This window comes from Nicotiana tabacum, chromosome 4 (genome assembly GCF_000715075.1).
Source record: "Nicotiana tabacum cultivar K326 chromosome 4, ASM71507v2, whole genome shotgun sequence".
Lineage (NCBI taxonomy): Eukaryota > Viridiplantae > Streptophyta > Magnoliopsida > Solanales > Solanaceae > Nicotiana > Nicotiana tabacum.
This window is the reverse complement of record NC_134083.1, coordinates 83,447,934-83,471,018: the sequence shown is the minus strand read 5'-3', so window position 1 is coordinate 83,471,018 and position 23,085 is coordinate 83,447,934. Positions and strand designations below refer to the sequence as shown.

General features: G+C 40.4%; 1 protein-coding gene across 3 annotated transcripts; it reads right to left on the bottom strand.

Moving 5' to 3' along the window:
* Window positions 1-4,304: 4,304 nt before the first annotated feature.
* LOC107780580 (uncharacterized) lies at window positions 4,305-22,183 on the bottom strand. 3 transcript variants are annotated; one of them, XR_012708830.1, is made up of 14 exons: window positions 21,878-22,183; window positions 21,498-21,662; window positions 10,901-10,999; window positions 10,691-10,825; window positions 10,509-10,577; window positions 10,274-10,370; window positions 10,077-10,179; window positions 7,147-7,357; window positions 6,873-6,986; window positions 6,132-6,263; window positions 5,574-5,654; window positions 5,143-5,259; window positions 4,804-4,972; window positions 4,305-4,679 (listed from the first exon to the last, which is right to left on the bottom strand). XR_012708830.1 is itself a non-coding variant. In XM_016601125.2 (13 exons), the coding sequence occupies exons 1-13, from the start codon at window positions 21,992-21,994 to the stop codon at window positions 4,871-4,873; spliced, it is 1,542 nt and encodes a 513-aa protein (XP_016456611.1). In that variant the 5' UTR covers window positions 21,995-22,183; the 3' UTR covers window positions 4,782-4,870. The 3 variants fall into 3 exon arrangements, 1 of the variants encoding a protein (XP_016456611.1); XR_012708831.1 differs by having other exon boundaries at window positions 10,691-10,792; XM_016601125.2 differs by lacking the exon at window positions 4,305-4,679 and having other exon boundaries at window positions 4,782-4,972.
* Window positions 22,184-23,085: the final 902 nt, after the last annotated feature.

The window sequence follows — 23,085 nt, the reverse complement described above, 5'->3', positions numbered from 1 at the left end:
CTTTATGGGTTCGGAATTGTAATCCTTTTAATTAATGTCTTAATTGTGGCTAGTGATCCTCTTAGATTTATTTTCTCTTTGTTTGGAGCAAAGACATGCTGCAGGATTTTTTTTATTTTTTTTTAAATGATTGTGGGAATTCGGGCACTTGTGGGCACCTTGATAATTCTACCGGGTACCTGCTGTTTCCCACCACAAGTACCCGGTAACTCAGTCCACCTAGAATTAGAGTTTATTGCCCCACTGGGATTGAACCTGATACTTCATGTTGACCACAAGGCCGTGGCGCGGATAATGGTTCTCTTTCCTGTTCGTTGACCACTAGGCCGTTTGGTGCGGGTAGGTTTGTGCTGAGTATTCATATTCTTGATCCCAACTAGTTTGGGATTGAGACATAGTTGATAGATGATAGTAGTTTCTCCTGAGTGTTCGTCGAAATTTTGTGGAATGCATTGGGTTTCTCGGTTTTTGAAGCATTATGTCCTTCATTCTGTTTGAGGCAATTGGCTAGGTGGACATATGTTAGATTTTTGCTTCTGCAAAGATATTAATGTGTTTGAGTTTGATGGTGCTGATTTGAGAGTGCAGTAACACTATGTAAATGCTAGTGGTTTCATTGCCATAGTTGAGAAATCCAAAACTTTGTGGATATAGGTACCCAGTCTGATATGCTTTTTGCTTGTGCTAAGTGATAAATAAAATTGTACGGCAGAAGCTAACAATTTTTAGTCCTTCTCCAAGAACATTGGAATACTTTGTCAGTCAACAATGTGGAGGTGCATGTGTATAGTGTTTTGGAGATCAATTCATTATTAAAGGTGATATTGAATCCATTTTTTGTTCCATACGACTCATGTGATAAAAACAAAGCTTTGAATAAAGACAGATTCACGTTTTGTTTTCCTATAGACAATGGAGTATGTGATGGATGGTAGAAGATGTTACGATAGTATATTATCCTTCCCCCCATTTATCCTCATTTAGCACAAGCACATTATCCTTTCCTCTGTTTCTCCCATCGAGATCAAGAGCTTCTGCCACCCCATAATTTCTTCACCTTCTAATTTACACTTCTTTGTTATATTCATACCGGCCAGTAGCTTAAAAATGGTCACATTCGTCAGAAGGTGCAAGTAGAATGTATTGAGGATAACATGAGAGAAGGTCAATTGAGATGGTATGGTCATGGTCCTGCGTCGATCTACGGATGCACCGGTCCATAGGCGTGTAACTGTCGTGGGTGAAGGTGTTAAAAGAGGACGAGGTAGACTTAAAATCATATGGAAGGAAGTTGTCTCGAAAGATCTACAATTTCTTGGAATCAATGCATACTTAGCTAAAGATATAGCACAATGAAAGAATGAGATCCATCTAGGTGATATCTATTAGTTGGTAATAGGTTTTAGTCTTGTTAGTACGTTGGTTTTGAACCTACTGCTTTTCTAGGAGTATTTTGACCTTACCGTAGATTTATATGTCAGTAAAAGTGATAGATAACTTTTATTATTATTTATTGTTATTATTTGTGTGTATATATATTTTTTAAGTTTATTTGTATATATTTTTCACTTCTATTTTTGTTTGATAAATGAGTTTAAAAAATATTAATGCTAGAGAGAAGCCTTTATAGGGCTGTCCGGTGCACAATTTATATGATTGAATGAAATATATTAACCTTTGGGGAGTGCTCGAGAAGGAAGAAAGATACATATTCTTCTAAAAGATGTGAACTAAGTAGCGAGAACAAATGTGAGGATAGTGGAAGAGATATTGAGTTTTTCAGAACCAATGAGTTGTATTGTGTCTGTACTTTTTATTCTAATTATGGTTGAGGTAACTAATAGAATACAAAATGAGCGTTCATGAAGCATTCGTTTTGCAGATGATATTATGTTAATTGACTGAAGTAGCTACCCCTAACAAAGAGTTGGAACCATGGAAAAGTACTATGGAGCATAAGAGTTTTACGATAAGTAGAAGCCGATTGAAGATATTGCAAGTTTATTCTCTATGAGAAAAATGAGATTAGATCCGATTATGGTTCTTAAACGCTGACACTTTAGGCAAACGCTGATCTTGTGAATAAACACACTAAAAATGTAAAGCAAAACTGGATTTCCTCAGCATAACTGCATGTCAGCCAAGATTTGACACTGCTTTTACTTCTTGTGATATGGTAAATTCCTCCTTTCCTTGCGTGATTTCATTAATTAATTTGATGCAGGATAAGGCTGCTTTTGCTGATGTATTGAGGAGGATCACCAAGATACGGAAAACCGATACAACTAGCTATGTTGTGTTACGAGAGAGGTGAATGTTCATTTTGATGTTGATGTTGATGTTTTTCCCTCTGTTTTAATGGAAGAACAAACCTTTTCCGTTTTTTCTTTCTTTTTCTTTTGTGTGTGATTCTTTTGTGTTTCTGTCTCTGTTCTTTCTCTTGTTCTGTATTTGATTGGCTTAAGTACTTTACTCTGTGTTTTGTTGATTGGCTTTGCTTGTTGCATGCAGGCTGGAGTCAAATATACAAGTATGTGGTCTAGCAGCCAAGATTAATCGTTTGGGCATTAATGATTAGGAATGATAATGGGACAGTGCAGATTGATTTTCCTGGTTCTGTTATAAAATGAAACATTCAATTTCCAAAGTGAAGATATCGACCTTTTTTTGAATGAAGCGAATCTGTAATTTTGTTTTTAGATTTTCTTTTATTGGATTGTTTATTCGCTTCATTGAATTTTCAATTGAGATATATACAAAGATTAGTACAGTATATTACATGCTTAATATGTTAAGAGTCACAGTACAGCATATCAAATAAACTAGTAACTGAGAATTACCAATTACTATTATGCTTTAATTCTCTTTACATGATCTTAGGTCAACCTCGTTCATTTTTTGACACATTCAATCATTACAGAGTCGTATCTACGACTGGAGTCATGTCCTTGCTGCAGTCTTAAGTTGTATCAAGCAAATCCTTTTGTTTCTCCTCTATATTTGACAAGACGAATCAATAGGACAAACGACGATGTCATTGGCAACATATCGGTAGAGAGTTGGAGAATGTAAGGAGTTGGGAAAGAAACGGAACTTTATTTTGAGTTTTGTTGGACGTTCAAAACCTCGTACAATGATTCAAGCTTTGCTTTGTTTGTAATAATCTCAAATGATTTTAATAGATAACTGAGCCAAAAAATGCTGTGCAAAGGGTTGGGTACACTCGCAAACAAATGTATTCCTCAGAGAAAATGAAACGTGAATGTGAAAGGATTTTTATGTTGTATATACTAAAGAGTTTTTATATTGCTGTAGCTTAACCACATCTCATCTATCATATTAACTGCCAATTAGTTAATCTTGTAGGCGCAGCATTGTTTGATGCGTCTAAGGGTATGGTCTTGCGGTTAAATAAAATTGGTAAAATTATGGGAGATGAGGGTTCAATTTTCAGTAAATAATAAAATGTTAGATGATTTCTTATCATGCCTAATAATCTTCGATGGGTAGAGTTGATTATATTTCACGTAATACAGTAATCTTTAATAGTGAACCATCAATTGGGTAGCAATACCACACATGGAAACATAATAATGCCACCTAACTGCTGCTTCAGAACATACAAAATCCTTCCAGGACAGTAAGACTTTCCGAAGCAACAAAAATTAAAACTAACCAGTTAGACAAAATTTATGGTAAAAGTTAGATTTAGTTACAACTTACAACCATAAATTCCTATCAAGTCTAATAGGAGAACACTAGGGCGGAAGGACCCTCCAAGTCTTGAATTAAGAAAAGAGTGACTCTATGACCAAAATCCGTTTTTTCTATTTCTTTTGCACAATATATCCCATGTGGCAAAGGTTAAAAAACTAATCAAATGGAATGGAGGCAAGAATGTTGGGGCTTTCAATTAAACCACTACCACATCCTCTTCTACTTCTTCTGCTTCCATTTTTATAGTATATTGGATCGAAGAAGTGGTAATATAGTATACAGTGATGATTATATCCTATATGTGGCCATTAAGATGGACGTCTTGCAGAACAATGCCCTTCAATAGAGATGGATCTCTGATAGACCAGTGAGAAACTAACAACCGCAAAGACAACAAAATCGCCCAAAAATGTATAAAAATTGTGGAATTCATGGCATTTGATGAATTATAGTTGATTTCCTGATTCACTTCTCCAGTTCTCCGAATGGAAATTCTGTGTCAAGCTTTTATGTGCTGCTCAACCATTAGAGTTGAATCCCTGCTCTGGAACAAGCAATTTTAACTGACAGAACTTGAGACATTATCCTTGAACTAAGGATGGAGCATATATTCACGTCAGTGAATTGAGGGGCTATTTTCTAATAAAATCTCAAAGAGGACAAGCATTATTTTCATGTTTTGGAGGGTTCACACTTGACCTAGCAAAGAATAGAGTCATAGTAAACAGGCTGCCTCTAATATAGGTTCAGTCTACTGAGTTTGCAAATTGGAAAAAGGAATCAAAGATGAATACGTGCCAGTGAGTACTGGTAGTCACACACTTCCAAAGGTCAAGAATAACTCGACCTCAGCTCAGTGTCTCCTCTAGGTGTAGATGAGGTTCTTCTTCAAGTTTCTTGTTTCTTTCTTAAAGATGTTCTTCCAGTTACGTAATCATTTGAGTATTTTTGTTACGAGTGCTCTGTTGAATAGCGTAGTGTAAGGTGGGAGCAATAAGCAAAAACCAATTAAAAGGAGAGAACAAAGCAAAAACCAATTCTGAACGGAAATTGATCCAAAGAAGAAAAGGAACTGGCTATTTTTACCATCGAGGAGCTGAAAGATACAAAAATCTTCATGTTTGGCCTTAGTTCCATATGAAGCGTATAAAAATCATTTTCTACATGTTTCAGCAGGTTGAGAGGGCTGAGCCATTGAAAGTTGCTTGTATCGGTGTCCTAGATAGAATGCTGTCAGTATCCACATGAAGCAGACCTGAAAAAATTGCCAAACTTAAGTTGAACATTCAACCTTAATTTCTCTGAGGCTTTTCAATCACTATACAGAAGTGCGCATTAGTGTATCCATTCATCTGGAATCGTATAAACAACGACAATAATTTCAAGACATTTGGAGTAGTGTTGTCAAGAGAAGGTTTTACATACAGGTAGGGCATATAGAGAAACAGTTGATGCCTTGCCATTGAGAGTGCTGAAGAGTAGCTTGTACATTCCAGCTGCTGTAGCATCTCCAAGTCTTTGAACTATCACATCTATGCATACCTGCATAGACACGTTGGTCCCCGCGGAAAAAAAAAGGGAAACAACAGAATCATTCTACTGCTAGGGATATAAAAGAGAACACTTGGCACTGCCAACTATTGCAACCACGACAATCCTTTTGAAGTGTCGTGAAACACTTAAGCGGACCTAACAAAAAGGATGTTAACCTACCAGCTTTGTCGTATCCTCTCGAAAAGATCTAAGAAATGAAAATCAAGAAATCCTACAGACAGGATATTCATAATACATGTAGCTGCTAATACAATATAATATGGAATTATGATAATCTTTCAGGTCACTATTTTGTGACATACCTTTGCTTTATACTTCTCATCCTGTGAGACAACAGTGAAAAGAAGCTCCCTTCCAGGCCTGGTAACTACATATGTGACCACCTAACCATAAAAGACAACAACATATAGGGCTCAATTGCATAAGTGTATCCCTACTTATTTTTTTTTCATTGCAAAACCTGTTAGTTCCCTGTTAAACTAAAATGGCAGAATACCTCATTACCTCCCTGAACTTGGCACGGTTTATTTAGTGCACACTTAAACTTCACATATTTGTAGTTACCTCCCTATACTTGGCTATCTGATAGTCTCGACCCTCCTTGATGCTGATGTAGCAAGAAGTGTGGATACACTAAAGCAATTAATTTTCACACAGTCATATACAATGGTCTATTTGTTCCAATTGTGTATTTCTCCTTACTTCTTTATATACAATGCATATTTTACACTAGTTTTGTATTCCAACGAAACATGGTACAAATCCCTGAAGGGGCGCTTCCTCCTTTACAACTTCTCTTGTCATCATTTTTTTTATTACTTCTCTTTAGAGGTTCGGAAAAAGGTATGAAGAAAAAATACCTTCCTCAGGGTTTCTGAGACGGCCACTGCAATCCATGTAGGCCATACTGCTAAAGCAATTAAATTTGTGAATGCAACAAAAGGTGTGGAGCAAATGGCTAGAGTGACACCAGCAAAAGTAAGGATGCGCCCCTGCAACCACGCGGTGAATAAAGACTTATAGAACTTGTGGCACTGGAGATACGATTAAATGAATCATGTAACATGTGAACATAGAGAAAAACAAAAGAAGGGAACTGCAGTTCAAGACACTAGGAAACTGATCAACTTATAAGACTGTAAATATGTTATCACTTTAAAATTCTACTTAATCTGACTTTGCATACATGGGAACTCATTGGGATCCTTCAAAATACACCACTGATTCACCTGGAACTGATATTACCAACGTGATATTAAACACTCTTACACATCTCCAAGTGACAGATGTAGTTTATATTCTATGGTGGAACTCAGATGAGGAAAGTGGTGCAATATGACAAGAACATCTGGAGAGGAAGAAGCCTTCACCACAGGCTCCATTCAATCCCTCCATCACATTTGAGAGCAGATAGGAGAAATTTTGAATTAGAGTTGTTCAAGTAGCATCGAGAGATTCATCAAACTTTTACAGATTGGAGAAAGAATATGCCCTCAATACCCCCTTCCCCTCTTCCCCAGGTAACACGGACACATGCACAAGGGGGGAAAAGGGATTAGCTTAGCGATTAAAATTTTGCATGTTATACATCTACGCCATACCGTCAAAGTAAGTTGTCCAGCAAGGATAAAAATAGCAATAAAGCTATTGATCTGTGCAAATAATCTTCTTCTACCAGTTGGATCTGTTACTGCAGCAGCAATAACAGTTACTTTCTGCAAAAGAATGAAAAGGTGGGGGGTGAGGCTGCAGTAACCGTAAGCTGGTCTTTCAAAAAGGCGGTCATCTATGTGAGATCAGTAAATCACGTAAAGGCACCACATTACACATGCTTATCCATTCTGTCACTTAAATCAAAGAAAATTCTTATTGTACCTGAAAGTAAAAAAACGAGGAAACAACCGCACTCAACCAAAGGAATAATGATACGTGCAACAAGTAAGTCGAAGATAGAATTAGCTTTAACCCATCCAATATAGCCCAGAGCTGAGGCTTTGCTACAGAAGCTGGCGATTTTGGGGAAGTTGTTCTCTGTGTGAGCTTTGATTCATCCTCGTCCTCTTTGGCTTGATCCATATAAGCTTCTCTAAAACCCAAAACGACAAAGGTTAGAGACTACTGGAGTATAATATTTTTCTCTTAATTATTTTATTTTATTTTTTGGTTTGGGGGGTTTTGTGGGGGGGTTAAGGAAGGGGTGGAGAAAGGAAGACATGCAAGAACATTCACATAAAGCACCTCTATTTCATTGCTAGTCTGTAAAATCTTCTTGCTAGTCAAAAGGATTTTATCTAGTTTGTGTTTGTTGAAGTGTGTAACCATCTCATCTAAAAGTTTAAGTTGTTAGAGAGAACACACTTTTATTTATTTAATTATGTCTTTAACACGCCCCCTCACGTGCGGGCTTGATTCTTTTTTTATGAGCCATACACATTGAAATTCGTTTTGATAATTGGGTGGCGGTGAGACTCGAACTCAGGACCTTTGCCTGCTCTGATACCATGTTGAAGTGTGTGACCATCTTATCTAAAAGTTTAAGCAGAACACACTTTTATTTATTTAATTATGTCTTTAACAGTGTTCAACCAAAGTATAAACATTTTGGGTGTGTTTGGTATAACGGAAAATATTTTCCGTGAAAAATGTTTTCTTGGAAAACAAGTAGTAATCTTATTCATTTTCCGGTGTTTGGTACGCAAATTAAGGAAAATAACTTCTCAAAAGTATTCATAAATAATTTAGATACAATAAACATGAAGTCATAAACTTTCGAACCAACAACCTTTCGAACCCACAAATTTCATAAACTTCTGAACCGCTAAACTTTCGAAACCACAAAATTTCGAACCCGTAAACTTTATAATTTCTAAACCCGTAAACTTCCAAACACATAAACATCCGAACTCATAACTTTGGAACTTGTAAAATTTCGAACCTGTAAACCGAAAGATGAAAAAACTAAAACTGAAAATATATAAAAAAAATATTTTTTTTCGGGAGGGGGGGGGGGGGGAGGGGGGGGGAGGGGCAGGGGCGGCGGGGTGCAGAAAAACAAAAAAACAGAAATTTGAAATTACAAAAAAAAAAAAGTTAAATGCGGGGTGGGTGGTGCAGAAAAAAAATAAAAAATAAAAAAAAAAAAAACAGAAATTTGAAAATTACAAAAAAAAAAGCTTTTTTTTTGTGCGGGGTGGTGGGGTGGGGGTGGGTGGTGCAGAAAAACGAAAAAACAAAAATTTGAAATTACAAAAAAAAAGTAAAAAAAAAACTTTTTTTGCGGGGGTGTAGTGTGGGTGGTGACGAAAAAAAAAACTGAAATTTGAAAAAAAAAGAAGCCTTTTTGGAGAGAGGGGGTAGGGTTAGGTGGGTGGGTGTGAGGGTGTGGGTTGAGTGGGGAAGGTTGAGAAGGAATTTTGGAAAATATTTTCCCTTCTCTTGATAAGGAAAACATTCATAAGGAAAATATTTTCCAAAACATTTAAGCCAACCAAACATGGGAAAATTGGAAAACATCCCTTCTTCGTACCAAACACACCCTTTATCTAACTTGTGAGGGAGGTATTACTGTTTAGAGAGGTATTCAATTGGTAGTGTAGAGAAAGCACATATTTACAATCATTGGTACAGTGTGTTCTTTAAGGAGTTAAATGAATGGCATCCTCTTTATACTCCAGGACTATCAAACTCTATGTAGCACAGATACAGATATTAGGTTCATGGTAACTTGTGGGTACAACAGTTATCTCTTTTTCCAGTTTTTCTTGTAAAAAGCATTTCCTGCTAGATCAAACACTTCCGTATCCCAAAAGAAAATAAATAAAGGGAGCTGCTAAAGATCTATATCGAACTTACACCGTAACTCAACTAGACTAGGCAAAATTATGTCACCGCAGAGAGAACTTTCACTAATAAAGAAGTGCACCACTCAGAGATGGATGAGACACCAATGCAACAGCAAAACAGGAATAACACCAGGGGCGGATGCACATGGATACAAGTGATGTAACGTGACACCGCTTCGCCGAAAAATTCACTAAATATATTTATAAATGACAAATTAAAAAAGAAATAACAGATAAATAAGGCTAGAATGACAACATTTGACCATGGGAGGTGCTCCATTCCAGCAATAACATTGGATTACTACACAAATGTGTTGACAAGGGTTAGATTCTCCAGCTGTGCTTCATCCAGTTTTTTTTCGCCTTTTACTTTTTTCCCTTTTTATAACTAACACTAAGAAGAGTCTTAAAATGACACTGAACATGGAAAGACAGTTCAGAAATCCAAGAAAAAAAGTTAAAACAAAAAAAGACAAATCAATCATTGCTCTAAAAAAACTTCATTATTAAGGATAAAGAATTTTAAAATCAAGAACTCTTGTTTAAATTTCTCAATAAATTATTAAAAATTCCCGTATCATTTATTCAAGAAAAAGAAAAGTCGTTGAAGACATATATTTTATTAATGTATTTGAATGTTTTTTATTAAGATAGTTTTTATAGTAATTTTTTTCATTTGTTCTCACCTTATTAAATATGACACTGCTTACATAAAATCCTACGTACACCACTGCATAACACTATAACAGCGGGGTAAGAAACATGAGACAGCCATCCAAAGGCTGATAGAGGCTAGAGAAAGAGCTCTAATTGCTTGCATCAAAGGAGCTACCGAGGGAGCTGATCATACAATTAGAGACCTCTCGCCCTAATCTCATCTGATGGACTAATTCTATCGCTAATAAAATCTAATAAATAATACACCCGATCAGGGTAGAACAAGAACAACAAGAAGAAGAAAACCTGAAGGGAGATAGTTCTTCACGAAGTTGTAAGACATCTTTCTTGATCCCTTTTGATGATTGTGCAGCAAGTTCCATGAGAATTGCTGAAACAAGAAGTAAATCTACAAGAACCAAAAAAGGAACTACTAAGAAAATAGAAAGTAAAAGAGCCTCAAAAGAATAAGGAAGCAAGAAAAAACATAAAGAGATACACACGCGGTCCTAACCAAGCCATTCCCGTTGCAAATAGCGAACCAAACAGCTGGCCAAGTGTAGCACCAGCACCAATAAACCCAAACAATCTTAAACCTGACTGCATAAGGAAAAAGTTAAATCATACCTCAAAATTTACTACCATTAAGGCAAGGCACTCAATTAAATCCATTTAACTTCCCTTCTGTGGGAGGTGATATCTGTTTAAACTTATCGAATCAATCGGAGACATAATTACCTCACTATCCATCACATCAATAACTCTAGCCCAAGTTGAAGATATAGTAATAAGATTAAGCAAAGCAACCTGAGAAACAATGATGCAAGAACCTTATTCAGGAGACAAGCATCAAAGAATCGATAAAAAAAATACTATTAGAAGTTATTGCAATAGTTGAGAATTAAAGCCAAAGCATTTACCCAAAGAAACAAGCCAATTCTCACTGACACGTAAAACCACCCACGGTTGCTCCAACTTGCCGAGTTTGGAGTATTCGTGTGACCGACTTCCACTTTTAGTTCCTGTTTTATGGTTGAGGACACAGAGAACAGTCCCTGCATTATTACCATTTTTCATCAAAACAGTTGACTGAATCATCAAAAAGTGGCTGCCAAATTGTGAAGTTGTACCTTGATATTAAATGGTGAACTTCCGGGAGTAGAAGAAAGCCACAAGACGTAGAATGCAACAAGAGTGACCCCAAAAAACCTGTGTATCAAGACCAAAGCCTGGAATTTAAAAAAGCGACCATTACAGATGACATTTAAAAAGATCCAAAACAACCCTAAATCAGTTTCCAATGCTCCAAGTTGGTTTCACCACACAAGAAGGCAGTAAGTAACTGAAGCTAATTCACAGCATTAGACAACAAAACAGTGTGTATAATTTGATATCCTTATGTCGTAGAGTGTCAAGATTTTCAATTTCTTGCTTCTCATTAAAAATATAGCCAGATAATTTTGCTGTCACGGATGCATTCAATATTATACCAACTAGGCACAATTATCATTTATCAAATACACATATGAAACAATAAATTTACAGGTACAATAGAATAGTATATTGTGGTCAAATGGAAACCACCAAAAGACAACTACTTTATGCTTAATACTGATGGTGCAGCAAACACTAATCTTAGGCATGGAGGCATAAGAGGAGTTATTCGAAATGCAAATGGGGAAGGGATTGTAGGCTATGCTAAAAGCGTAATAGAGACAACACACACTCGTGCAGAATTACTAGTACTCTGTTATGAACGAGATTGGCCAGAAGACTAAGGTGAAGGGCCAGTTTGGAATATTAGAAAACTTTGTGTGGGGCCCGGGCAAAAAGACTAAGGTGAAGGGCTTATTAAAAAGAGAATCGATGCTGTAAAAAGGGTATGCGTATTGTTGAGTAAAATGTCTGCTTCTCCTCATCTCCCTTCTCTAGTGTCTGTATACTCTCATCCTCATTCCTAGTCTGAGCTTCTCATCCCTTCTTCTCTATCCTTTATATTTCAATTCCGTCATTTTCATTTCATTGTTAGTACTAGCAGTAGTTCTTATATTTTGAGCTGAGTTGTAATCTCATTTCTCTGTTGAAGTAATAGAAAAGGGTGTTTGTGAGTTTAACTGTTAGCTACTGGTTGATTTGGGATCATTATATTGGTGTTTTCATTGATTCCTACTCCATGGATTCCCGTAGTCTTGCCTTGCTACTGCAAATGCATGCCAACTACTCGAGTATGTCTAAGCAACTCCACAAAATCCAGTGGTCTTTCCCGTATGTCTAAGGGTTCGCGACCAACAATTATGCAGGATTCGGCTGTAGAATATGCATCGGACAGTGCTCCTACAGTCTTTATCAGAGAGAGGGATTCTGTTTTGGCTGATGGAAACTCAAAACCTATGGATAATTCCGAAGTACTTACTGAGCTTGTAAATCCGATTGGTAATTCTTCGAACTCTATTCAATTTCCTACCGTAGTGGCTTCATTAGGTTGCCTTGGGACTTAGAGTACCCAACTGGAAACTAAATATGAGGAGGAGGAAAATTCAAAAGTCTATGCATGTAAGGTGTTCACTGAAATACCCGTTAGGGAAATTGCCATGGAAGTTGAGGATTCAGTGGAGTATGATTTCATAAAGCCTGAAATCCAGGTGTTCGACGAAATGTTTCACACAATTTCTGTTGTTAAATGTGATTCCAGAGACCTTGTCAAGCCTGATGAAATCTTGTTAGCACTGCCTTGTATGTTTTCAGCTTGTAGTCATGTCCAACTTATTGGCATAGGTACTGTTACGCGGCGCCTTCCTGAAGTTCCTTGGAAGGGCGACGTAAGGCTAGGCAACCGATGTCAGTACGGTTGCTGTCCGCCAACTGAGGTCCCCTCCGTACGCTAGACTAGATTGTCAGTGCCGTACGGGAAAACCAATGTCATGAGCAATTGAAAGAGAGCAGAAAAGAGAATTGAGAATGAAAGAAAGCTTGATTGCATTGAATGAAAGCTATTACAGAAAACAAGACGGTGTCGGGGGGAGAGACACCAGTACAGAGAATTGTTTGCTTGCTTGAAAGTTTTGATTGCTTGGTCCCCCTTAATAATGCTTAAAAAAAATAAACCAAAGTTACATGACTAGACCTATGAAAGCTGGAAAATCACACTTAAAGAAAATGCAGCAAAACTACTCTATATTTACAATGAAAAGGACTTAGTCTTCTACAAAGCAGCAGCAAGTCCGTTGGCAGCAACTTTGTCTTTAGCATCAGGGTCTGCGCGCGCGGCATTGTCTGCGCGCGCGGCGCTGTTGGCTTTTGCCTGTGGCTGGGCGCTGGCGATGGCTATCGGTGGGGCGACAGAGGCACATGCGCGCTTGTCACTTGGAGCTGCCGAGACCACGGGGCCGACCGTGGCGACGGGCGTTGGGAGGCTGGCCAGGACGCCACGGGGCGCGTCCAAGGGATCATGGGGCATGGCTGGAAAGCCGCCCATGACATTCTCCCCCACCTGAGTTGGCGACGTCCTCGGCGCCTTCCTTGCAAGGTAATCATCAATCAGGCTCTTGTAGGCTTTGAGGTTTGTTCCCCTCTCCCAAGTATTCTCCTCTGCATCACATCCCTGCCATTTCACCAAGAACTCCTGGTGATCTTTTCTTGAGGCGTGAATCACTCGATCATCAAGAATAGCTTCAGGACGCCTTTTTCCGGTTGAATTGGGGCCTCGAATACTTGGTATTGTGAGTTGGCTTCGTGAATGATCCTCCACATCTTCCCGAAAAGGTTTCAGGAGACTGACATGGAAAACAGGATGGATTTTCCACCAAGCTGGGGTATCCACCCGGTATGCAACTTTCCCAATGCGCCTTTCAATGGACAAGGGTCCAATATATTTTTGCAATAGGCGAGGGTCATGGACCCCTGCAAACAAGTACCGCTTTGGGATTTTGACCATCACTTTGTCTCCCACCTGGTATTCCACAAAGCGGCGATTCTGATCAGCATGCCTCTTCATCCGCTTTTGGGCTTTGACAAGATAGCTCCGCACTATCTCCAAATTTTGCTTCCATTCTTTTGAGAAGCTGGCAGCCCGAGGAGATTTTGACATGTTTGGTGCGTTCACTGTGTGTGGGAGTAGCGGTTGCTGTCCGGTAACAATTTCAAAAGCGCTTTTGTTGGTACTTGAGCTCTTTTGTGAATTGAAACACAGTTGAGCAGCATCCAGAAGCTTCACCCAATTCTTCTGCGATCCGGTCACAAAGTGCCGGAGATATTCCTCTAGCATGCCATTGAATCGCTCCGTCTGGCCATCAGATTGCGGATGAAAACTTGAGCTATGACTCAATTTTGACCCGAGGCACTTAAAGAGTTGGGTCCAAAAATTGCTAGTGAAGCGTGAGTCGCGATCACTAACAATGTCTTTAGGTAAGCCCCAATACTTGACGACATGAGAGAAGAATAGTCGAGCTGTATCTTCTGCTGATATATATTGTGGGGCTGCTATAAAGGTAGCATACTTGGAAAACCGATCCACCACAACCAAGATAGTTGTGAGATCTCCGACCTTGGGCAATCCGGTGATGAAGTCCAGGGAAACGCTTTCCCAAGGTCTTTTTGGTACAGCTAGTGGTTCCAAGAGCCCTGCCTGCGTCAAGCGGTCTGACTTATCTTTCTGGCATACTAGACAAGTCTTCACATACTGAGCGACGTCATCGACCATTTGAGGCCAATAATATGCACGGCGAAGCAATGCCATGGTGCGTTCCTCGCCGGGATGACCGGCCCACAAAGTATCGTGGCATTCTGCAAGAAGAGTCCGTCGCAGATCTCCTCCTTTAGGAACATAAAGTCGGTTCCCTTTCACCTTCAGGAACCCATCTTCGGTGTAGAACTGGCGAGTCTTGCCCTGTCCTACCAAATCAACCAAATACTGCGCAGCAGGATCCTTGATGAGTAGATCCTGTATCTGGTCTTTTATGGTGGTGGTTACTTCGCTTCCCTTTAGGGCGGCGAGAACACACATCGATGCTAGATCAGCTCTCCGACTGAGTGCATCAGCAACATGATTGGTCTTTCCACTTCGGTACTCCAGGTTGAAGTGAAATTCCGCTAGGAGTTCCTGCCACCTAGCCTGTCGTCCATTCAGCTTTGGCTGGGTCATGAAATGGCTAACGGCTGTATTGTCTGTCTTGACCACGAATGGGGCTCCCAGTAGATAATGCCTCCAAAGGCGTAAGCAATGAACGACAGCCAATAATTCTTTCTCATGGGCGGCATAGCGTCGCTCTGCATCCTTCAGTTTCCGGCTCTCGTACGCTACGGGATGCCCTTCTTGTAGCAATACTCCACCAAGTGCATAGTCGGAGGCATCCGTTTGCACTTCGAATGGCTTGGCCAAGTCAGGGAGGGCCAAGACTGGGCTACTGGACATAGCCATCTTCAATGCGTCGAAGGCCTTTGCCCGCTTGGGGCCCCAATCCCACGGGGTGGCCTTCTTGAGAAGTTCTGTCAGCGGCACTGCAATGAGGGAGTAACTTTTCACAAACCGCCGATAGAAGTTGCATAGGCCAAGGAACGACCTCAAGGCATGTATATCCTTAGGAGGCGGCCATTCTGTAATGGCCTGAATCTTCTGCTGGTCCATCTTGATCCTCCCTTCCTCGATGACATGTCCGAGGAAGTCAATTTGTTTCTGAGCAAAGGAGCACTTGGATAGCTTCGCATATAGTTCGTGCTCCCGCAATCGGGCTAGGACCTTCCGCAAATGCTCCAGGTGTTCTTCTAGTGTCTGGCTATATACCACAATGTCATCCAAATAAACCACGACGAATTCGTCAATGTATTCTCGGAAGACTTGGTTCATCAAGGTGCAAAATGTGGCTGGCGCGTTAGTCAAGCCAAAGGGCATAACCAGGAAGTCGTACGACCCATATCTTGTCACACAGGTCGTCTTGTGCTCATCACCATCGGCAATCCGAACTTGCCAATAACCTGTCCTCAGGTCTATTTTGGTGAATACCGTCGCACCACCCAGTCTATCAAACAAGTCTGCCATTAGCGGAATAGGGTACTTGTTTTTCACGGTGATTTTGTTTAGAGCCCGGTAATCCACGCAGAGTCGCAAACTACCATCATGTTTCTTTTGGAATAGCACAGGGGACCCGTATGGGGACTTAGAGGGCACAATGATCCCTGTGTCTAGCATTTCCGTCAATTGTCTCCGAAGCTCGGCGAGTTCGGGTTGTGACATTCTGTATGGCGCCCGGGCAGGTGGCTTCGCACCCGGCACCAACTCAATCTCATGGTCCACAGTTCGCCTAGGCGGAAGACGCTTTGGCATGTCTTGTGGCATGATGTCTTCAAATTCCAGAAGTAACTCCTTCACGGGTGCAGGAATGGGACCCGAGGAGCGTTCTATATCTTCCATGCAGAGGGTAGCCAGGAACGTGGGTTCATGTCTTTTTACCCCCTTCTTCAACTGCAAGGCCGAGATGTTCTCGGCTGCCATCTTCATGGGAATGCACGGAATAATGCAGGGCTTGGCCCCATTTGCCCCCATCATCAGCAGCATGTCTGCATACGGTGCGGGCATGGTATTGGTCTGTCTCAGGAATTCCAACCCCACGATTAACTCAAAGTCATCTATGATCACTACGCGCAGGTTGAACTTTCCTTCATAAGGGCCAAGCTTCACTGGTACTTCTTTGGCTATTCCACCCACTGGTTGAGGTGGTGAGTTGATAGCCTTCACACGACCTTTGCCCTTTCCTACGACTAGTCCAAGACGCTCCACCTGAGTCGAGGCTAAGTAGTTGTGGGTGGCACCTGTGTCTATCATTGCCCGAATGGGCTTGCCATTTACCTTCATGTCAACGAACATTAGGGTCCTCTCTTGATGAGGAGGAGTCCTCAAATTCGCCTTCTTATTTCCTTTCCTGGCAATTGGACAGGGGTCCTTCTTCTTGCGGATACCGGCACTGGTACCCGCTAAGGGCTCAGAAATGGAGCCAACAATTGCATTGAATGCACCTACTGGCTCGGTCTGGTCCGCATCATCGGCGTCGTCATCCGTCCCATCCTCAAAAGCTTGATGGGCATTCATCTGTGCATGTGGACATTCATTATTCCAATGTGGTCCGCCGCAATGGCGACATCCTGAGGGGGGCTTCCTCCCCCGATCATTGTTGTTAGATGCAGCACTAGTACTGCCGGAAGAGGGAGTCTTGGATTTGGGTGCACTCCGGTCTCCTCCACTTCTGCTAGGGCCACTAGTGTTTGGTTGGCCCCCTTTGTATCCTCCTCGGACAGGCTGTTGAGGCCTATCCTTCCGGGCTTCCACTTGGTAATCCCCAAGGCACTCTGCTGCTTGGATTGCCTTAGGCAACGTGTCTACCCTTTGTCTCTGCAACTCCATCCGGGCATAAGGTTTCAACCCTTCCAGGAAGGTGAAGAGTTTGTCTTTGTCCCCATGTCACGGATGTTCAGCATGAGCGCGGAGAATTCCCGCACGTAATCTCGCACTGATTTGGTCTGGCGGAGCTCCCGCAACTTTCTCCTGGCATTGTACTCAACATTTTCGGGGAAGAACTGTAGGCGTATGGCTGCCTTCAGTTCCGCCCATGTGTCGAGGGCATCTTCACCTGCCTTGATGGCTTCGTACTTCACCCGCCACCAGAGTTTGGCATCACCCTGAAGATACATGGCAGCAGTTGCTACCTTCTTAGCTTCTTCCAGGCTTCCCACGGCATCGAAGTATTGCTCGATGTCGAAAATGAAATTTTCCACTTCTTTGGCATTCCGAGCTCCACTGTATGGCTTTGGCTCAGGAATTTTCAGCTTTTGTGCCATGGGGGCGAGGTTCACACCACCCCCAAATTGGTTTCCGCCTCCTCGAAGTAGGCCTTGTAAAGCAGCATTGACAACATTGAGCTGGCCTGTCAAGTTGTCAATGGTTTGTTGCATGGCAGTCACCCTGTCTGCCTCTTGTTCCCTGTTGGCTAAATCCTCGGCACGCTCCTGCTGGAGGACCTCAAATTTACCAAAAATTTCAGCTGCCTCTGTGGCTGCTGTTTGCCGGTCTCCTTCAGAGTCGCGGCTGATGTTTTCTATGTCAACTTCGGCCTGGATGAGTCTGCGGTCCAGGTCGTCCAACCTTTGCACTAGGCTGGTTTTTAGATCGGGCACCATTTCCACGATGGGCCGTAATGCGTCAACCGTTCCCTCAAGGGTCGCGATGCGATCCCCATAATTCACCATGGTCAGAAATGGTGGTAATTGCAATGTGATCCCTCGTCCGATGTCGAGCCTAGGCTTTGATACCAACTGTTACGCGGCGCCTTCCTGAAGTTCCTTGGAAGGGCGACGTAAGGCTAGGCAACCGATGTCAGTACGGTTGCTGTCCGCCAACTGAGGTCCCCTCCGTACGCTAGACTAGATTGTCAGTGCCGTACGGGAAAACCAATGTCATGAGCAATTGAAAGAGAGCAGAAAAGAGAATTGAGAATGAAAGAAAGCTTGATTGCATTGAATGAAAGCTATTACAGAAAACAAGACGGTGTCGGGGGGAGAGACACCAGTACAGAGAATTGTTTGCTTGCTTGAAAGTTTTGATTGCTTGGTCCCCCTTAATAATGCTTAAAAAAATAAACCAAAGTTACATGACTAGACCTATGAAAGCTGGAAAATCACACTTAAAGAAAATGCAGCAAAACTACTCTATATTTACAATGAAAAGGACTTAGTCTTCTACAAAGCAGCAGCAAGTCCGTTGGCAGCAACTTTGTCTTTAGCATCAGGGTCTGCGCGCGCGGCATTGTCTGCGCGCGCGGCGCTGTTGGCTTTTGCCTGTGGCTGGGCGCTGGCGATGGCTATCGGTGGGGCGACAGAGGCACATGCGCGCTTGTCACTTGGAGCTGCCGAGACCACGGGGCCGACCGTGGCGACGGGCGTTGGGAGGCTGGCCAGGACGCCACGGGGCGCGTCCAAGAGATCATGGGGCATGGCTGGAAAGCCGCCCATGACAGTACATTTGCTTACTTAAATGAACTCGATCATACTAAACTTATATTATCCTTGCATCGATTTTCACTTGATCAATTCAGATTAGATTTTCCGTTTGATCATGGTTCTAGATTATTTACCTCATTTCTTGACATTGCAAGATATTGTTCCACCATGGTTGTGAATGATTTCAAGGAGATCATTAGAATATTAGAGTGTGATGTTGGTTCCACCTCCAATGATCGATGTATTTTGACTCCTTCTCCATTTGATCCCGATCCCGAAGCGAATTTGTTCATTGTAACCCCTGGTGGATGCCTTCACGTTCCTCAATTACAACCTGAGACATCTGCACATACTCTCTTACTTGTGAAGCATTACACATTTCAGCTTTTCAGGGCATTGTCCTACATTCTGAAGTTGGGATGTGATGTATGTTTAGTTTTATCACAAATTATAGATGCAAGTCGCGATATACGAATTGTTCTAGAGGGGTTGAACAAGGTGGTTGAATTCGTAATCTCCAATCATGGCATACGTTTGGTCATTAATGCATGTGTCGTTGCGTTTGTGGCTAGTGCTAATGGTGTTCTTGATATTGCTCTAGCAAGCAAATCGTCGTCCAGATTTATACTAGTTCACAGGAGAATAGACCTTGAGGTAGCTGAAAATGGGATTACAAGAATAACTGATGTTTACAATGCAAGTCCAGCTAGTATCGACTGCAAAAGTAAACGAGTTTCTATACTTGGGGACAGGCTTGAACTTGGTCCATCAGAATTCAAGTTCCATGGGTTGATGCTAAAAAATTCTTGGGATCACCATTTTAATGTCGTCGCACATGCCGGACCAAGGTTTCTAACCGCAGCTGAGTTTGTAGACTGTTTTGAGGAGATAAAGCTGGTATGCAGTAACGATGCTCACTGTGGCTTCTCAAATTATCAATTATTTACTTAGAGGTCATATTATCCTTGTCAATGACAGCAGTGAACGACAATTGGGAGTGAATTTGGATCTTACCAAACTTATTTTCCCTACTATGTTGTTCAATGGTTAGAGAAGATGCATCAACTGAATCATCTTCATTGAGTTTGAATTTCTGGAAAATGAGATTCATACATGCACATATTCTTGGGTTTCTTGATCTCCAATCTGTCGTTGATGATGATGGAAGGTGCTATGGTCATTTGTGGACAACGAACCTTATTAACTAACCCCAAGATCATTCTGCTTATTGTGTCCATCACTGCTCTTGCTACTGGTTTGCAGAGAATTGTCCAGGAAGCTGAAGTCAAGTATGACCCTCTCCATGGCAAGATGCTAGCTTGCTGCCTTATGCTTTGTGTTGACGTTGTGCCAAAGGTTGTCAATGCTGCATTGACCACCATCTCATGTCACTTTGACACTGCGATGATAGCTCATATCTTCTCTTATCACAGGGATTACCTTTGTATAGACACATTTGGCAGAACAAGTGTTATTAACATTGTTCTTAGCCCGAACCTTGAGGACAAGGTTCGTATTGAGGACGGGGTATTGTTATGAACGAGATTAGCCAGAAGACTAAGGTGAAGGGCTAGTTTGGAATATTAGAGAACTTTGTGTGGGACCCGGGAAAGAAGACTAAGGTGAAGGGCTTATTAAAAAGAGAATCGATGCTGTAAAAAGGGTATGCGTATTGTTGAGTAAAATATCTGCTTCTCCTCATCTCCCTTCTCTAGTGTCTGTATCCTCTCATCCTCATTCTTAGTCTGAGCTTCTCATCCCTTCTTCTTTATCCTTTATATTCCAATTCCGTCATTTTCGTTTCATTATTAGTACTAGCAGTTGTTCTTATATTTTGAGCTGAGTTGTAATCTCATTTCTCTGTTGAAGTAATAGAAAAGGGTGTTTGTGAGTTTAAGTTACATTTAGCTACTGGTTGATTTGGGATCATTACATACTCCAACAGGGCCTAAAACTAGCACCTTATGGAAATTAAATCCACTGGTCTTATCTGGAAACCACAAATTTTCACATATCATCTCTAATTGCAAGTGGTGGTGGAGTTGTCAACTGCGAAAAGTTCTAAAAAGCGCTACATGTCTAATGGGGCTTTAAGCGCAAAGCACAATTAAAATGTGGATTTAGTATTTTTTTTAGACTGTTTATTATCTTTCCTTGGGGCTTTAGAAAAAAGGCACAACAACACCATACCCAATATTATCCCACACCGTGGGGTCGAAAAAAAGGCACAACGTAGGAAAAAAATAAAAATAAAATATAATTCAAGAAAAAAGTAACAAATGCATTCATAATGTTTTCTTTAACAACTAATGCACTTATTTGCCAATTACTTTTGTTGTTTAGTACCGCTAGATTCAAGACAGAACTCATGCGCAATGAGGCACACGCCTTAGTGCCTTGCCTATATCGAAGCGCAACTTAAGCGAGGCATCGCGCCCTCCCTGAGCTTTTCTGAGCTTCAAGGCTTAAGGGCGCCATAAATGAGCTTTTGAAAACTTGCTGCATATAAAAAATTAAAACTTATAGCTTAGGTAAAAGGAGTACGAGGCTCGATGCATATTAAAACCTTATGATCTATGATTCCCTTCCCCTTTTTTGAACACTTTTGTAAAAGACCTGCAGGTGGTAAGTATACTAGACTAGTCCCTTCATCTATATATGACGCATATTAGTATTAACAATATTCTCCATTTCAATAAAAAAAACATATATAAATGAAGGAATTAGTCAGTTATTCATTACCTTGGACTTGGAAAGATTAGGCAACGAAAACATTAAGGTGGAAACAGGGGCAGCGACCAGTGTGAGTAGCAAGGATCCAACAAACAAGCTCGGTAGATTCCCCAGGCCTAGAGATATAGCTCCTTCATCACGTAAAGGAAGCACCACGAAATATGCACTCAAAATCTGCATATTTCAAAAATTAAAAATTAAAAATCAAATTTGATGATTTAAATACTGATTTCATTTGCGCATATTAATCATCAAATGGAAAACAAGTAAATCCGTTTAGCCAAGAAAAACGTTGACTCAAATGAGCCCAGAAAAAGATTGGGTAAATTATGTTTTTTGAGGAATTGATGAAGAGATTGAGATTCGAGAGAGAGAGTGGTCTTGCTTACAAAGAAAAAAGTGGAGGTGGAGTAAAGCAAAGCGGAGAGCTCGTGGGGTAGAAGAGTGACGAAAAACGAAACAAATGCCTCAATTCGATCTCTGCCCACCAAATTCATCGGCCTCATGCTACTACTCCCCCTTCTCTCCTTGTTTATCACACTCTTAGCTGATTGACTTGAAGATCATGGAAGAGAGAATGAGAGATCCGGCGAGCTGAGACTCGACAATTGACAAAAGCTCTGATTTATCTCTCATTTCAGACTTTGGTAGTATAAAGGATCTGCAGTTTACGACTCTTCTTCCCAATGTCCGCCAAGAAAAAATGTTTAGATTTATTTCGCATTGACTTCTTTTTATGGAAAAGTTCCGACCTAATGAGTATTCAAAGGGGTTATACATGTATGATTGCACGTTTTAATATAAAAAAATTACACCTTCTATATTATGAAAATGAAAATCTTACACAATTATTAGTTTGAATAATTTTACGTAGGCGTTTGGACATAAGAATTGTAACATTCGAAAAAATGGCGAAAATGGTATTTGAAATTTAGAGTTGTGTTTGGATATAAATTTCAGTTTGAGTTGTTTTTGAAGTTTTGTGAGTGATTTGAGTGAAAATTTTGAAAAACAGCTTTCAAATTTTTCAAAATGCATCTTCAATTGAAAATTAAAAATTTTATGAACAAACGTTGATTTAAAAAAAAAGTAATTTTTTTTTTTTTGGAAAAAAAGAAAAACTTTCTTATGGCTCTAATAGTATACCACCATTTAAAAAGATTTTGGCTGATTTTGATCGGCGCCTCCAAGTCCCCTTTTCGTATGTACTTTTCTAGATCGAAATTCATCACTAAGAGACACATTATAAATACAAATAGAAAATTCTTATGTATTTAATTTTATGAAATTTAAGAAAAAGAATAAATTTTTTGTTGAATTTTTTTATCACATAACATTAAAAAGAAAATAAACATTTTTAGACATGCATGTTGTATCTTTTTAAACTCTTGAATAAATGGTAACCACATAAGATATGGAGTATCAATTACTAATAGTAACTTGGGGAAAGGACTAAAAATGTTCCTTAACTATGAAAAATAAAACAAAATTATCCGAATTTGGTCCCAAATATGCTCATATTTATCCTTTAACTATGTAAAATAGATTAAATTTGTTCTCCCTTTGAATTACCCTCATTATTAGTGGACCAGCTTAA

What these genes read in the sequence shown, in the direction of transcription:
- LOC107780580 (XM_016601125.2), bottom strand. Translation starts at nt 21,994, where the DNA reads ATGAGGCCGATGAATTTGGTGGGCAGAGATCGAATTGAGGCATTTGTT. An exon ending in CCTCGTTTTTTTACTTTCAG is followed by an intron (nt 6,987 to 7,146) that starts GTACAATAAGAA and finishes ATTCTTTTGCAG; the next exon opens with AAAGTAACTGTTATTGCTGC. An exon ending in CTGGACAACTTACTTTGACG is followed by an intron (nt 6,264 to 6,872) that starts GTATGGCGTAGA and finishes GCGTGGTTGCAG; the next exon opens with GGGCGCATCCTTACTTTTGC.